Source organism: Eucyclogobius newberryi, unplaced genomic scaffold (genome assembly GCF_026437365.1).
Source record: "Eucyclogobius newberryi isolate DKJ021-1_F unplaced genomic scaffold, fEucNew1.0.hap1 SCAF_13, whole genome shotgun sequence".
Classification (NCBI taxonomy): Eukaryota; Metazoa; Chordata; class Actinopteri; order Gobiiformes; family Gobiidae; genus Eucyclogobius; species Eucyclogobius newberryi.
In genome coordinates this window covers 22,529,470-22,546,516 of record NW_027315757.1, presented here as the reverse complement: position 1 = coordinate 22,546,516, position 17,047 = coordinate 22,529,470, and the positions used below count along the sequence as shown (strand labels likewise).

The 17,047-nt window shown below is 40.6% G+C and overlaps 1 protein-coding gene across 1 annotated transcript; it reads left to right on the top strand.

Moving 5' to 3' along the window:
* Nucleotides 1–183: 183 nt before the first annotated feature.
* Nucleotides 184–15,008, top strand: slc4a1a (solute carrier family 4 member 1a (Diego blood group)). The gene is made up of 21 exons (XM_072442952.1): nt 184–354; nt 1,004–1,063; nt 1,130–1,185; nt 1,628–1,719; nt 1,802–1,848; nt 1,914–2,079; nt 2,912–3,047; nt 3,858–3,927; nt 4,026–4,068; nt 4,587–4,771; nt 7,267–7,468; nt 7,823–8,026; nt 8,588–8,736; nt 9,418–9,612; nt 10,342–10,587; nt 10,721–10,810; nt 11,565–11,731; nt 12,813–13,054; nt 13,517–13,686; nt 14,006–14,179; nt 14,379–15,008. The coding sequence occupies exons 2-21, from the start codon at nt 1,037–1,039 to the stop codon at nt 14,454–14,456; spliced, it is 2,739 nt and encodes a 912-aa protein (XP_072299053.1). The 5' UTR covers nt 184–354; nt 1,004–1,036; the 3' UTR covers nt 14,457–15,008.
* The last annotated feature ends 2,039 nt before the right edge of the window (nt 15,009–17,047 follow it).

Here is a 17,047-nt window from a genome sequence, read left to right as displayed (position 1 = left end):
GGACATGGAAAATTGCCCCCCGCGATGGCCCTCAGTCAGAGGGTCTAAGCTCTGTCTATGGGCCAGAGGAGGGCGGGCCTATGTGGGCTGGGATATCCCTGTGTCCAGGTGCCTCGCTCTGATAGAGCTGTTTGTCTGTCACTCGCCCCTTATCGCTCTCTCCCCTCACTCGTTACTAAGATACACCAGGTTTGGGGTCCCTGGCCGACGTAGTTAGATTTGGGTGTTCCCGCTCTTTTGCCAGTTTCAGTCTTTTTGTGCTGAAGAGGAGTCTGTTTGTCACGGGGCTCTGAGGCTCACGGAGCAGACGGAGCTGTTCAGGTGCTGAAGACCAGGTGGAGCACCTGTGCACAGGTAAGGGGCGTGGCTTCTTTTATTTCTGTGGGTCATTCTGTGATAGTGGGCCAGACTCTACAGAGGTCAGGCTTCAAACTTTTACAATGTCTTGGATCTGTTTGTGAAGGCGGTAGATGATACTGAGATAACAGAAATAACAAAACAAATTCTTCTATGAAATCAATTTAAAAATCCATTCTTCAGATTCAAGTACATTTTCTTATGAAAGCATATCTATTACAAGACAGTATTTTATCTTTGAATTATGATTATCAGATTATGTGAAAACAATGATTTGATTAAATTAAATAATATCCAAATATTATGTTAACACTTTTCATTCTAAATTAACTGCATTTCTTGTCTGTTTGCATTTTTTCTTATTACCATCTTTTTGGAAGTTTTTAAAGATATGAATAATAAAATAATTGTCTGTAAGCCTATAATTTTTAAATGTAGATATAAACACATGATTATTTTTATGTTTAACAATATTTTGTTGTGTTTGTTGGCCACAAAAGTTGGTCCTTATCTCCTGCAGCTCGACAAACTGGCCCCTCTCTTCTGTCCTGTAGCACATTATGATATCTGCAATGTGAAAATATCTGCCTCATTGTGGACACAATGTAAAAACTTGTTTTCTTCTATTGTTTATTGTTTGCTTTAGGTATTTCAGTCAAATACCTTGGCTTACAACACAATGGATTGCAATTATAATATTGAGGAGGTTGGTTGGCTGCAGGTTCTTTCTTTCTCAGATTAATATTAGGTTAGTAAACAGTTTGTCTTTCAGGGTAGTGACATGTCCTATGAAGACAGTGACTTTGCACTGCCCTCCCCTCTACAAATGTGAGTAGCCTTGGTTTTGTAACCAACATTTTCTTGATATATGAATGAACATTTTCATTCATATTTCAAATTCCTGTATTCTTTAATCAATTGAAACAGTTTTGAGCAAAATCTCGATGTTTGGAAAATAGGTTTTAGTACTTTAGGCTTTTGGCAATGGAAGAAAAATGCTGATGCTGATAAGAGCAGTCATTTTGTAGAGATTACACCGCCCTCTACTGGCGACATACAAACATGTCCATTGCAACACTATCTGAAGTACTGTAAGTGGTGTAGTTACCAAGAGTAGAGCAAACTCAGATATTTTACTTTCGTTTTTCATTTTCATTTTATCTTAAATTATAGAACAATTGGCCCTTCTTTCTAATGTAGTATTATTTATATAAAAAAATTGCAAATGCTAAACAATGCTAACTTGTGCTAATCTCTATACAAAAACTAGGCCTTCACCTGTCATCAATGGAGACTATGATGACGAGAGGACAAGGGCAGAGGAGGAAAGAGAGACCGTTATCATCCCATTTGATTCAGAGGGTAATTGTTTGTTTCAGAAAGCACTCTATTATTCCATTTACTTTACTTTGCACACATGCGTTTACATTTTGTGTTATTCCAGCTTACTTGAACATGAACACCAATGCCACCACTCGAGGGGATGCACAGGTTTGTTCCTAGGATAATGTCTTAGATGTTTGACCATGACTTGACCAGCCACGTTGTGTTTGAAGGCCTATGTGGAGCTGAATGAGCTGCAGGGGAGCAGCTGGCAGGAGACGGCTCGATGGGTGGGCTTCGAGGAGAACCTGAATCCGGCCACAGGGAAATGGAGCGGCTCCCACGTCTCCTACCTCACCTTCAAGAGCCTCATCCAACTCAGGAAAGCTATGAGCACAGGTAATGCTTTCAGAAAGAGGCATGTCTGAATACAATTGAAGGTGCACTATGTAACTGTTCTGGTAGATGACTTTTCTTCATTAAAAATATACATATTTGAGACACTATATGTTCTACAATTTATTATATTTTCCATGATTTTCCATTTAGCCAGTTTCAACTCTTTAACGCTTCAATCGATTTCAACAAGTTATACCTCATTACGATCGCTTTCACAGTATTACGTGTGCTATTACTTTTGACACTTTTGACACAACTTGTACTTTTTGCAGAATTTTCAAAAGTATTAGTACTTTTTCCCCAGTGAAATAAATGGGGCATTATGAGTGTCTGCGTAGTGTCTGCGTAATTCATTAGGCTGCTTCTTCTTTGGGTATTGTAGTTGACATGCTCTTATCCTAAGATGCACGGTGGTGCACGGTGAAGTACACAGTCTGGCGGTAATGTAACACTACGAAACGTCTGAGGAATAAAGTCTGGCGGTAATGCAACACTCGGATGCCAACCGCCATAAAACAACAACAACAACAACAACAACAATTCATTAGGCTTTATTCTTTAGACTTTATTCTTTAGACTTTTGTGACGCCGCCAGTTGAGAGAGAGAGAGAGAGAGAGAGAGAGGGGGAGAGAGAGAGAGAGAAAGAGAGAGAGAGAGAGAGAGAGAGAGAGGGAGGGAGAGGGTGAGACGCAGACACTCTAGCAATGGCTTCAGCCATTGCAAATGATCTAGTTATATTTTGTATTGATTTTCATAACTCAGAAACCCATGTGTATACATTATTATGTTTGTGTTGAAAGTTGACTGTAAATATGCATGTTCTCCGGTCAGGTGCCTTCATCTTTGACCTGGATGCCAGCAGTTTGTCCACAGTGGCCGAGAAGGTGGTGGATGAGCTCCTGAACAAAGGCGAGATCCGGGCTGTGGATCGCGAGGCGCTGCTCAGGTCTTTGCTGATGAGGCGCAGGTGAGACATGGAGGAGTTCTGTCCAATGCACAGGGAATAAACAGCAACAATTATGAAAGTTTAGGCCAGGTTGCAATTTAAATATATCTGTTTTTTGTTCTATGGGTATCAGAAACAAATGCGTTTATTTGCTGTGATGTTCTGATCTTGCTGTTTATGAGCCTATTTTATTCTTACACATTTTGCGTTCCCATTATTTAGCATATATGTTTTAATACACCTTACTGCCGAAGCAAGTTCCTAATTTGTGAATTTTGTTCATTGATAAAGGCAATAAAACTTATCACTGCGGCGAGTTTCCCTTATACATTACATAACTGAAGCTGTTCCTGAACAAATTGAAGTACAAACAATTGGCTAGACTCTTTGTGAAGCTGAGAGCCAGTATTTTTGGCGTCTGTTATCTGATTTTCCCTAATTATAAATTAAAACAAGCTCAGCAAAGAGGAAAGCAAATCTGATTTAAAATCCCACCTAGATTTTCTTTGGTAAAAGGTAAAGAGGATAAAGCTGCTGCTTAAGGTCTCGTAATAAAGTCAAGTTTAGATGGAATGCCAAGGCCTGTTATTATAATTATTTTTTTTATTATATAACTATTATTATAACTTTTCTTATTTGTGGGTTTGGAGTAAACTTAACCTGATTCTTTCCAGAATGGTTAAATAAGTGGATTATAGCTTTCTTTTTATATTTTCCCTTCCTTGATAGTTACTTTTTATCAGATGGTGTTGGCAGAAAATGTAAACCGGGACTGTGCAGATCTGCTGGACTTTTCGGCGTTAATTAACAAAATATTTGTTTTATTTTCAGTCAAATGGAGGCTCCTAATGTGATTGAGGGCGAAGGCATTCAAATGCAGACTTTTTCTGTCACTCAGAAGGTAGTTTTGCAGTTTTGTAGTTTTTAAAGTATTTATTAATTTGTTTGTTTGTTCATTCATCTTTTAATTTATTCTATCTATTATTTATTTTCTTTCAGAGGGACAATTCTGACAACATGGAAGCTTCCATTGTCCTCTCCGGTATGTTTTTTTTTTCACTCTTTCATCGACAGAATTAGAAAATAGTGAATAATACAATCCTACAAGCAGCGTATGATTAAGAGAGTCACTAAATGGCAAACAAATCCAAAGAGAAAATATATTTTTATAGATGAATGACAGAGGGGCAGATCCTTATCGTCACTGTACATTTCAACAAAATGGTCTTTCAAAGTGTTTTTTCCAACAGCAGCATTGTTCATCTTATACATGCAGGTACTATTTATAAGTTTTATTTTATACTGCAATTTGCAATCAAGTGCACATTAAAAAAAAAAAAATTCAAAGTAACCCAAAAAAACTACTGAGTCTTGTTATTTAGACTGTGTTTCCAATAGCCGAACGTGCCATCAAATATTAAACCATTCCTTCTTGATATAATCCACAGCTTTAATTTGACATATATTAACTTTAGAATATTGTAAACATTTAAAGGAAGTCTTCAAATCCACTTCATCCCAACAGAGAGTCGTGATACTAAAGAAATAGCCCTCTTTTAGGTGTTGTGGAGAACCTGCAGAAGCCTGCCGTGGCCTTCGTCCGCCTGAGGGATTCTATCGTGATGCCGTCCACTCTGGAGTCTCCTGTCCCGCTCCGGTTTGTCTTTGTCCTCGTCGGACCAAGCAACAGTGGCATCGACTACAGCCAGGCCGGAAGAGCAATGGGCGCACTGATGGCCGACTGGGTAAAATGTTACAATGAACTACTCCTGCTACTACTATTACTATCACTGCTATTTCTAGTATTACTTTTATTGTTACAACTACTTTATTCTGTTACTTGTTCTTCAACTACATTAAAATATGCTCAATTATTTAACTATTTAACACCATTACCATATCTTTCTGTACTGTTACTACTGCTTCACACATGCCTGCCTCTGTGCCCCTCACACATGCCTGCCTCTGTGCCCCTCACACATGCCTCCCTCTGTGCCCCTCACACATGCCTGCCTCTGTGCCCCTCACACATGCCTCCCTCTGTGCCCCTCACACATGCCTGCCTCTGTGCCCCTCACACATGCCTGCCTCTGTGCCCCTCACACATGCCTGCCTCTGTGCCCCTCACACATGCCTCCCTCTGTGCCCCTCACACATGCCTGCCTCTGTGCCACTCACACATGCCTGCCTCTGTGCCCCTCACACATGCCTGCCTCTGTGCCCCTCACACATGCCTGCCTCTGTGCCCCTCACACATGCCTCCCTCTGTGCCCCTCACACATGCCTGCCTCTGTGCCCCTCACACATGCCTGCCTCTGTGCCCCTCACACATGCCTGCCTCTGTGCCCCTCACACATGCCTGCCTCTGTGCCCCTCACACATGCCTGCCTCTGTGCCCCTCACACATGCCTGCCTCTGTGCCCCTCACACATGCCTGCCTCTGTGCCCCTCACACATGCCTGCCTCTGTGCCCCTCAGTCATGCATGCCTCTGTGCCCCTCACACATGCCTGCCTCTGTGCCCCTCACACATGCCTGCCTCTGTGCCCCTCACACATGCCTGCCTCTGTGCCCCTCACACATGCCTGCCTCTGTGCCCCTCAGTCATGCATGCCTCTGTGCCCCTCACACATGCCTGCCTCTGTGCCCCTCACACATGCCTCCCTCTGTGCCCCTCACACATGCCTGCCTCTGTGCCCTTCACATGTTTGCCCTGGGTTTAGAACGAGTCATGGCTTTGGCTTCTCTATGTGCAATATGTGCTCATAGAGAAACCAAATGAGAGACAAAGGAGGGATAGAGGAGGGACAGTGCAATATGTGCTCTGTCTCTGTCCCTCCTTTGTCTCTCCTCCGTCCCTCCTCTGTCTCTCCTCTGTCCCTCCTCTATCCCTCCTTTGTCTCTCCTCCGTCCCACCTCTGTCTCTCCTCTGTCCTGTTGCATGTGCTTCTGTCCTGGTTCCCATCGTGCTTGTCTACCTCTCATTTTTTAATCTAACTTTTGAACTGGCTCTGCTCCTGACCGGTCTTCTTCTTTGGTGTTAATGGCAGTTGGTATCCAAGTGTTACATTACCGCCACCTACTGTAGTTACGTCTTCAAAGTATGTGTTTTATGCAATACCGTCAATTAAGAGAAAAAAAAGGAGAGATAGAGAGAGAAAAAGATGTGAAAATATGAAGTATATGCGTAAGGAATGCGCGTACATTTCCTTCCGCTTTGACCCAATGAGCTTTGAATACAATGAAACATGGGGTGAAAAGAATGAAGTCTAAAAATAAAGTAAGCGGAAGTCTAAAGAATAAAGTGGCCAACTGCCATTAAAAGTAACACAACAGCAACATAAAGAATAGATGGCGTAGATGGCGGTAAATGCATTTTTGCTGTTGGCTGCCAGCCGCCATTGAAAACAGCAACAACAACAACAACATAAACACAGCGGTACGAGTCAGCACCAGTGCCACATACTTTGAAGAGGTACAACTACAGTAGGTGGTGGTAATGTAACACTTGGATACCAACTGTCATAAAACACCAAAGAAGAAGAAAGCAGTCTGTGTGTGATTGTCGAGGACCCGCAGTGGTAAAAGTGATCCACAGTGACGAGAAGTAACGTGAGCGCGTCTCCTCCTTGAAACGCCTGTGCTGTCCCAGAGGCGGTGGGGGCATGGATACTTTTTTTTTTCATCTCCCAAAGGGGAAACGCCAGAAAAAGTTTGAGAAGCTCTGATTTAAATGACATGCAAACTGCAAAATCTGATGTAAGTGACTGTTTTCTCCAAAAATTTGACAAAAGACATAGTAAAGTACAATATTACCATTACTATTACATACATTAACTGTTACGTGTTTCGTAACACTTAAATATACCGTATTTTCCGGACTATAAGTCACACCTTTTTTCATAGTTTTGTTCGGGGTGCGACTTATATTTATACTTATACTTATATACTTATACCCCGGAGCGACTTATATGTGATATTATTTGTTATTTTCACACTTGCAACCGCATTTCATACTCCAGTGCAACTTATACATGTTTTTTCTTCTCTATTATGCATTTTTTGGCTGGTGCGACTTATACTCCGGAAAATACGGTACCGCTTTTCACTTTATGCAAGGAGAGGGGAAAGTTATTGAAAGGTGGTTTTGAAAAGATTCAGGGTTTTACTACTGCTATTCTTGTATTACCAGTAAAAAACAGACGTTGAAAACATATTCTTTGTGTCAAATTTGATCACAGGTTTTCTGCCTCGAGGCGTTCTTGGCCCAAACCGACAAAGATGTAACGGATGCCATCGCAGATTTCATGGACTGCAGCATTGTGCTTCCTCCCACCGAGATCCAGGACCAGAAAATGCTTGAACCCATCATCAATTTCCAGAGAAAAATGCTGCGTGACAGACTGCGCCCAATCGACAACCGTCTGGCTTTCGGAGACAAAGGTTGGTATCGCAACACATGACCGGGAAGAAAATGAGACGCACAAGTTGAATAACGCTCGCACGCAGAGATTAGACTGTACATTGCCGTTTCTCGTGACGTTTCCATGTAAAGAAGGATTATATATTGTACAATCATGTTTCTGAGAATAAAAGAACATTTATTTTTAGTGTAGACAAAATATGTCAAAATAGCTATAATTTTAATAAGACAAAATGCAAGACTAGTGCAGCATATTACATTTGTGAATAAGCTAGGTTATGTAATATTTGCAAATGGTAAAAGCTTTATAGATGGATGGATAGAGAGAGAGTGACAAATCAAACTAATCTTTATTTTTGTTATTTTTCCTGCAGCTGGCAAGGCCCCAGAGCCCCCGCGGGAGGACCCTCTGGCTCGTACAGGATACCCCTTCGGTGGGATGTTCAGGGACATAAAGCGTCGCTATCGCCACTACGTTAGCGACTACATCGACGGACTCAGCCCTCAAGTGCTCGCCGCCATCATCTTCATCTACTTCGCTGCCCTGTCTCCTGCCATCACCTTTGGAGGACTTCTGGGTAAAAACATTCAGGGACATTGACTTCAGGCACATTGAATTCAGATGCCCTGATTATGTTTAGCCATATGAGTGTTAAATGTATAATTTCTATAATCACAAAGATATTTTTAACTTTATTTCCTGTCACGTCTAAAGTGAGCTATAATAATTGTGCAATAATTTGTTAAATTAAATAAAGATCTGCCAGGCTTTTCTCATAAATTCATTAGCATGCACAAGCTTGGCTGGTAGTCACGGTGTCTTTTAGTGGCTACAACAGGCCGCTGAGCAGTACTGTGGGAAGCTTGGTTCTTCTTCTCCCGCCTCTTTTCATTTTGTGGCCGTGTTCAGAGGCCCGTTCATGCTCCGCTCTCTAACATGAGCTTTTACAACCAGAGCGGACCGCAGCTTGTTTTAGAGACCTGCACATGCACTCTGAGGACCACACAGCCTCTATATATATCATAATAGCAACGTCATTCTAGCTGAGAAGAAGCTGTTACTGGTTGTTGCAGCTGTTGCCACACTAATAGTATTTGAGATAAATGTTTAATAATAAATACATTATTTTTGTTTCTAGCTGATAAAACTGACAAGTGGATGGGTGTGTCGGAGCTCATGGTCTCCACCTCGGTCCAGGGCGTCATCTTCTGCATCATCGCGGCACAGCCTGTTCTCGTCATTGGATTCTCTGGACCCCTGCTTTTGTTTGAAGAGGCCTTTTTTCTTGTAGGTTTAGTTTTACTGTTATTGTTCTACTACATTTACTACCACTTCACGCACAACAATAACTACTACTACTTCTATTACTACTACTACCGCTACTACTACTACTACAATAACTACTCCTACTACTTCTACTACTACTACTTCTACTACTACTACTACTACTACAATAACTACTCCTACTACAATAACTACTTTGACCCCTACTACAACTACAAAAACTACTTCTACTACTACTACTACTACTACTACTACAATAACTACTTCTACTACTACTACGACAATAACTACTACTACTACAATAACTACTACGACCCCTACTACAACTACAATAACTACTACTACTACTACAATGACTACTTCTACTACTACTACTACTACTATTACAATAACTACTCCTACTACAATAACTACCTCAACTCCTACTACTACTATAATAACTACTTATACTCCTATTACTACAACAATAACTACTTCTACTCGTACTACTACTATAATAACTACTTCTACTCGTACGCATACTACTACTACTACTACTACTACTACTACTACTACTACTACTACTACTACTACAACTTCTACTACTACTGCTCTAACCACAATGGCAGCTTCCTGTACAAAGGTTTCTACTACATGTATAATCATTCTTCATCATGTCATCCTCATTCACTCTGTCCATCCCAGTTCTGCGAGGGCAGTGGCCTTGAGTACATCGTGGGTCGTGTCTGGGTGGGCATGTGGCTCATCGTCATAGTGATCATCATTGTGGCAGTGGAGGGCAGTTTTCTGGTCAAATTCATCTCACGCTTCACTCAGGAAATCTTCTCCATCCTCATCTCCCTCATCTTCATCTACGAGACCTTCGTTAAGCTCAGCAAGGTGCTTATTTACGCCACGTTCCATTTCATTTCAGAGGCAGCTGATTTCAAGTAGCGGAGTGTTGAAGCGCCGATGTGAGACGGACAGACAGAACATAAGAGTCCGCTGATCTCATTTGGATCTTGTTCCGTCAGAGTAGCACATGTCTTTGTCAACAGTCATACTAGTGCGTGATAGCAAGTAATACTCTGGCAGGTATCACCGTATCAATCTGATACTGCTTAAAATGCATTGAATTCCTTGAGATCAGTAGAGGCTATAATTAGTTTCGCACCACCCATAAATTAACCTATTCAATAATTAAATATACGTGCAGGTAAACTAAAATATAAATGTATTTTAGGAAGTAATTGAAATTGTAGTTAAAATATATATATATATATTTTTTTGAATTAACGTATCGAGGTTTTAGCTTGAGAATCAGTTAAAAGTCAATCAGTATATTGGTATCAATCTGTCCATTACCAATTGATACACACTCTTCTTTGATTATTTTACTTCAATAGACTTTTGTAATAAATTGATAGTTTTATTCTCATTAACCTGTGATCATTTTCCGGGGTTATATACCTTGAGATTGAAATCTGCTTACTGAACTGTGTAGTGGCTTTTAATATCAAAATTACATCACTCAAGTAAAAGTAAAACATATGCTGTAATAAAAAAGCTACAAGTAATAATAACTGCTCCGGTGCCTTCTAACTTATTTAAACAACTTCTCCATTTCAGATTTTCAAATCCCACCCTCTGATTCTGAACTACGACAAGTTGAACCAGTCTGCGCCCGACCCGTTTCACCCAATCATCCATGAGACCATGGTGGTTGACTCTGACGGCAACGTGACCACCATAGAGAAGGAGTACGAGCGTGCGTACCCCAACACCGCCCTGCTCTCCATGTGCCTCATGTTCGGATGCTTCTTGATCGCTTATTTCCTTCGGATTTTCAAGAACGGCCCCTACCTCCCTGGACCTGTAGGTTATTTTCTTGTTTTTTGCACACTAAATCCATATATTATGCATTTACCAAAAATATAATTCACTTTATCATTTTTATTTTGGATTGTGTCATTGTTGTTTATTCATTATTTTCCAAACTATTCTCTAGATCCGTCGTTTGATTGGCGACTTTGGTGTGCCGATTGCCATTTTCATCATGGTTTTTGTGGATATCAACATTGATGACGCGTACACGCAGGTAAACCTTGTTTTTAATCTGCAAAAAAGTCTAAGAAATAAAATAATAATTTATGTGATGAGAATGTTTATCATTTTCAATTCTTCACTGCTCCCTAATTTTTTGGATAAATTATTAACTTTTGTGTTGGTTAATGTTTTATGTGTTTTAGTTTTAGATACTTGATACTGATTTTGATACCAGTGTAATAATAAACAATGCAATTTTTTAGACAATAGAATATAATTTTCAGGCTCTTTCTATATTTTGCCATTTGGCGTTATACTAGTTCAGATGCGTTCTAAAACGTTTCTAGAAAGGTCAAATTTTGTGCTGCCTTTATATGTTCTAGTCTCGATACTAGTTTCAGTATACCGTATTTTCCGGACTATAAGTCGCACTTTTTTCATAGTTTTGGCCGGTATGCGACTTATACTTATATACTTATACTTAAACTCATACTACGGAGCGACTTATATGTGACATTATTTCTTATTTTCACATTTGCAACTGCATTTCATACTCCAGTGCAACTTATATATGTTTTTGCGACTTATACTCCGGTGCGACTTATAGTCCGGAAAATACGGTAAATTAGTATCTGATTTCTGACCCTTTTTCACAACCAAAATGTGCTTTGTCCCTGATAGATACATTTACATTCAAAGAGTAAACAAAATGGTCGAATGGCTTTTGTGTTTACAGTTCGTTCAGTTCTTATTCTCACCATTCGTGTCTTGTTTTGAATCGTGGCCGTGTTTGTGCCGTCTTGTAGAAACTGGTGGTGCCAAAGGGCGTGGAGGTGACCAACCCCAGTGTGAGGGGCTGGTTCATAAACCCGATGGGGGAGAAAAAACCCTTCCCGGTCTGGATGATGGCCGCCAGCTGTGTCCCCGCGCTCCTCGTCTTCATTCTCATCTTCCTCGAGTCCCAGATTACGACGTGAGACACACTTTGGTTCAAACTAAGCCCAAACTCAGGAGCTGTACTTTTTGATATCAAATTTTATCCACAACAAATGTGAAGAACACGCAGAAGTGAGATGTGACGTTTCATTACAAATAATAAGACTCTAATCTTAAGTCAGCATTATTTGATATCATTGTACTAAATAGAAAATTAAGTTCAAATGCATTTGGGTCGGTCTCCATGGAGATCTTGCCTGGAATGTTCTTCTACTTCTACTACTACTATTTCTACAATAACTACCTCTACTCCGACTACAATAACTACTTCAACTCCTACTACTACTACAATAACTACTACTCCTACTACAATAATTACTACTACATCCACCCCTACAACAATACCTACTTCTACTACTACTACTACTACTACTACTACTACTACTACTACTACTACCACTACTACTACTACAATAACTATTTCTACTCGTACTACTCCTAGAATAACTACTACTACTACAATAACTACTACTAATACTACAACAATAACTACTCCTCCTCCTACTACTACTACAATAACTACTACTACTACTATTACTACAATAACTACTACGTCTACTACTACTATTACTACTACTACTAGAACTACAACTAATACTACAACAGTAACTACTCCTACAATAACTACTTCTACGTGTACTACTACTACTACTACTACTACTACTACTACAACAATAACTACTCCTACTCCTACAATAACTACTTCTCCTACTATTACTACAATAACTACTTCTACTCGTACTACTACTACTACCACTACCACTACTACAATAACTACTACTACGACTACTACTACAACAATGCTGTAGCCTGGAGTGTTCCACAGAATGGAGATAAACGTGTCTGTCTTGCATAATTCAATGACAGGTCCTTTTATTTATTGCACTTTTAATACAAAATATTTTGGCTTAAGTACATTTTAGAGTACATAATAGATATATAACCATTAAAATCAATTATCTTCATTTCAATATACTGTTTATGTAGTCGCATTTCATTTGTATCATCTTCATATTTTGAATTGTGCATTCAAACGCGCCTCTCTCTGTCGTGTTCAGTCTGATCGTGAGCAAACCGGAGAGAAAGATGCTGAAGGGCTCTGGTTTCCACTTCGACCTGCTCCTCCTGGTCGTCATGGGGGGCGCTTCCTCTCTTTTCGGGGTGCCCTGGCTGAGCGCCGCCACGGTCCGGTCCGTCACCCACGCCAACGCCCTCACGGTCATGTCCAAGGGGCCCAAACCTGAGATCGAAAAAGTGGTGGAGCAAAGGATCAGCGGCATTGCTGTGGCCATGCTGGTTGGTAAGTGCTGCCCTCTAGTGGTAGAAGAAAGTTTACGGCTCATGAGTTGGAGGACAAACTACACTTACATTTTAGCATTCACCCTTTAAATAATTGCAATGTTAAGGCTGGTTCCAATATTGCAATGTTAACAATCATTTTTAACCGTAGTCTTTTAATTACATGCTTTTATGATTATTGCATTCAGTTTACATCATTCTTTTCGCTCAAAGTGGCTTTAATATGCATAAATCAGTCACTCCTCACACTCTAAACTGCACAGTTAGAGCTGAAGCTTCTCACCATGCCAACAAAACTTTAAGAGCCTTTAAGACCAAGATGCTTACAGTTTTTAGTCATACAATTATTGCCTATATTGTCATTTGTCTCTCAGTAACTTGCTCATTCTCGCATCTTCTGCCCACAAGCAGTAGAAGAAAGCCACATTTGGATTCATGATGATTTGTATTTTGTGACCTCAAGGTGTTTCGATTTACATGGAGCCCCTCCTGAAGATGATTCCCATGACGGCCCTGTTTGGGATCTTCCTTTACATGGGAATCACGTCTCTGAGCGGAGTCCAGATGTGGGAAAGGATACTTCTGCTCATTACACCAAAGAAGTACCACCCCTCCGATCCCTACGCCACCAGGGTAAACCTTTTAGCATGACAATCTTACATTTTATATCAGTATTTCATCTCTTAGTTGGGAATTACTTTGTCATAGAACACAATTTTTAAAAGCACTGGTGTAGATGGTTTTGTGTGTATTTATACTTCATACATGCAGGGTGCAATGTCTGATTAGTCCTTTGTTATCAATATTTTGAGTTCAGTAAATTAAGAAACAGCACAGCACAAGGCAAGTTTCGCAGGGGCAATTTCAGATGGAGAAAAGATATATTTCCAACTGAGGTAAACATTTGGAAAAGCTCATTTTGACTTTATTTCTTTTGTGTGTGTGTTTGTAGGTGTCCACGTTGCGCATGCACCTCTTCACCCTCATCCAGGTCCTCTGTTTGGCCATTCTTTGGGTGGTGAAGATGAGCAACTTCTCCCTGGCTCTGCCGTTTGTGCTGCTGCTCACGATCCCGCTGCGCATGTTCATGACCGGCACCGTCTTCACTAAGCTCGAGATGAAATGCGTAAGTAACAGTATCAGTCGAACTTCAGAGGCGAACTGTGTGTCTTCTCTGGAGGAGTAGGATCTGCCACTTGCCTGTCTCCATGGAAATGTAACAAACATGTCGCTGTTAAATGTCCTCCATGTGTCCAAAATCAGGCAGTGTTTAAATACTTTTAGTCTTGCAAATGTATAATACTGCTTATTTTGTTTATCTACAGTTGGATGCGGATGACGCCAAAGTGAAGTTTGAGGAAGATGTTGGAGAAGATGTGTATTACGAGGCTCCTCTGCCTTAAAATGAACATAACAAGTAGTAACGCACAATTATAATTATATTTATAAAGGGCAAGAGAACTATTTCAACACCTGAATGTCAAATTTAATTAGTTTAAAAAATAATATGTCTATTTGATCAAACAAAACAGAAAAGGGAGTAGTACTTTTTGATGATTGGTACTTGTTGCCATTGGGCATTTCAACTGACCTCTTCGTGATGCTAAAATTTGATATTTATATAGAATTTTCTTTTTTTTGGAATTTATATCTGGCACAATATGTGTATTTCTATTATTTTACAGGACTTGTGTACCATCATATCAAGTTGTGTTTTGTTGTATCTTTGAATTGTGGTGAGCCATTATTATTGACCTTCTCTTATATAAGTTTTAGTTATGTCTTATTAATGTCAGTATTAGTGTATTTTTAGGTGCTTCAGTGAGATAGAATTAAGTAAGTGTGAGAAAGGTTATGATTATAAAGAGCATTACATTTGATTGCTATTTGTGCGCTTACGGACACTGTACATGCTTAAGATTTACATTTTATTACAATAAAACTCTATAAATGTGTGCCGTATTGTCTCAAGCATGCATAACAACACTTGCCACGCCAGGGCCGGCCCAAGCCTTCAGGGGGCCCTAAGCGAAAACATTTTTGGGGGCCCCTCACCACGTCATCAGAATCAGTTTTATTGCCATTGTCAGTAAACAATTCACATATGGGAACTTTCTTCAACGCAAACAAAGCGCACCCAAACTCCAGGGCATCCGTTTGCCAGTTAGTTTATTCTCAACACCTCACAAGCTCAAATATTGATAACTTAAATCCCACAATGCAACTTGGTATTCCGCTGACATCACCTCTACTCCCTGTACAAATAACACACGTCCCAGATATGTTTTTGTGTGTATTTGTGGGCGTTAAGGGTCTACAGCCACATTAGCAGTTTAAATTAATGAACAGGGGGGTCTGGGGGAGATTTTCAGACCTTTTTTGGGTCTTCTGGTGCATTTTAATGTGGTCCAGCCGGCTAAAGTAAGAGTAAAATGTTGAGGTTGTAATGCTATAAAATGATGATGTGATGAAACTGTGCCAGGAGAAAATGACTAAAGCCAGTTATTAATACAATAGTGTACTCAATTACTCAATACAATATTGGCTATGAAAAATAATTATTATCAAATTGATTCATTTTAACTGAAAATGTAAAACTAATAGTTATCCTTACTAATTTATCTTTTACTGCTCCCAACTGTTCCTTCTTGCCAAAGTGACAAAACAAGTTATATTAAATTAAACAAATGGCATAAGCATTGCTTGATAACACTCATAAAGCTACACAGTGCAAAAATGTTATTCCCAGAGAATGAACAGAACTAAAAGTGAAGGTCCAAACCTAGCTATAGTGAAGAGACTGTGTTTCTGCAACTTTGCCACTTTTGTATAAAAATATATAGTATTATTCTATAACAGACGTAATTATAATATGTCTGGTTATTTTTCACTATCAATTTATTATAATTTATAACAAATAGTCTAATGATGCTTTTTAAATAAATTGAAATGTTTTATTGCTCTATTAAAAGTGAATTACAATATAAATGTTTGTTCTGATCAGAACATCACACACTGGACTCCTGCACCTTTACGTTCCTCTCATTGCACTTTAAGAAGTCAAAGTAAAACAGACATCACGAGTCACGATTGATCTCACACATGGTGATGTGAGAGAGAGCAAACTCAAACCGCTCATCTCTGACTGAGGCTGCACAGGGGCCCTGCTCAGGGGCCCGGGACAGGGGCCCGGGACAGGGCCGCACACTGTTCACTCCAAAGTCTCACGTCAGAGGTTCTGGACGAGACGGCGCTCGTCCGGACCGGATCTCCGCCTCTTAGTGACCCGGGGCACAGACGCCCCTCACCGGCCTCACCTGCAGCTCACACGGGCTGGTGTAAATGTGAAGCTTATTATCTTTCATTCAGACACATTATTGTGCGCGGGGCAGAGCTCTCCTCGCCTCCAGCCTGAGCGAACTAACGTGACAGACTCGTGTTGTTTCAAACAGCAGCATTAACCGTCTCTTTGTAAGATAAGTTCACTACCTGGAGAGTGTTGTTGAGTTTGCAGTTTCTTTACATTGTCAAGAAGTTTCTTCTTTCGTTTTTCGGCATCGGGGGGATATATTCCTCTGGACATGAGGACCACGTTCTGTTGTGTTTATGTTTTGCTCTCGAGCTCCTCGCGCACAATGAAGTTGACCAATCAGCGCAGGTTTGGTGTCTTGGTTGCCAGATTGTCATTACAAATAAATGCGGTTTGTGCCTTATATGTTACCGCTGTGTGCGCTGCCGCGCCAGCAGCGCTACTACACTAGTGGCGCACGCTGCGCTTGCACTTCGCATAAGACGGGTTGCCAGATTGGGGGCCCTATTAACGCCTCGGGGCCCTACGCGGCTGCTTAGTTCGCTTATAGGCTGGGCCGGCCCTGTGCCACGCTCTAATCTTGACTTAATCCAAAGAGGAGGGCCAAGGAGGGACGTGGTTCTGCCTGTCAGAGGCCTGCTGCGTTCAGGAACATCACGTACATTTCAACTTTTGTCAGGTGAA

Coding starts and splice junctions, on each gene's coding strand:
- slc4a1a (XM_072442952.1), top strand. CDS start 1,037: ATGGATTGCAATTATAATATTGAGGAG. Junction 8,027..8,587: donor CACCTTTGGAGGACTTCTGG/GTAAAAACATTC, acceptor TTTTGTTTCTAG/CTGATAAAACTGACAAGTGG. Junction 9,613..10,341: donor CCTTCGTTAAGCTCAGCAAG/GTGCTTATTTAC, acceptor TCTCCATTTCAG/ATTTTCAAATCCCACCCTCT.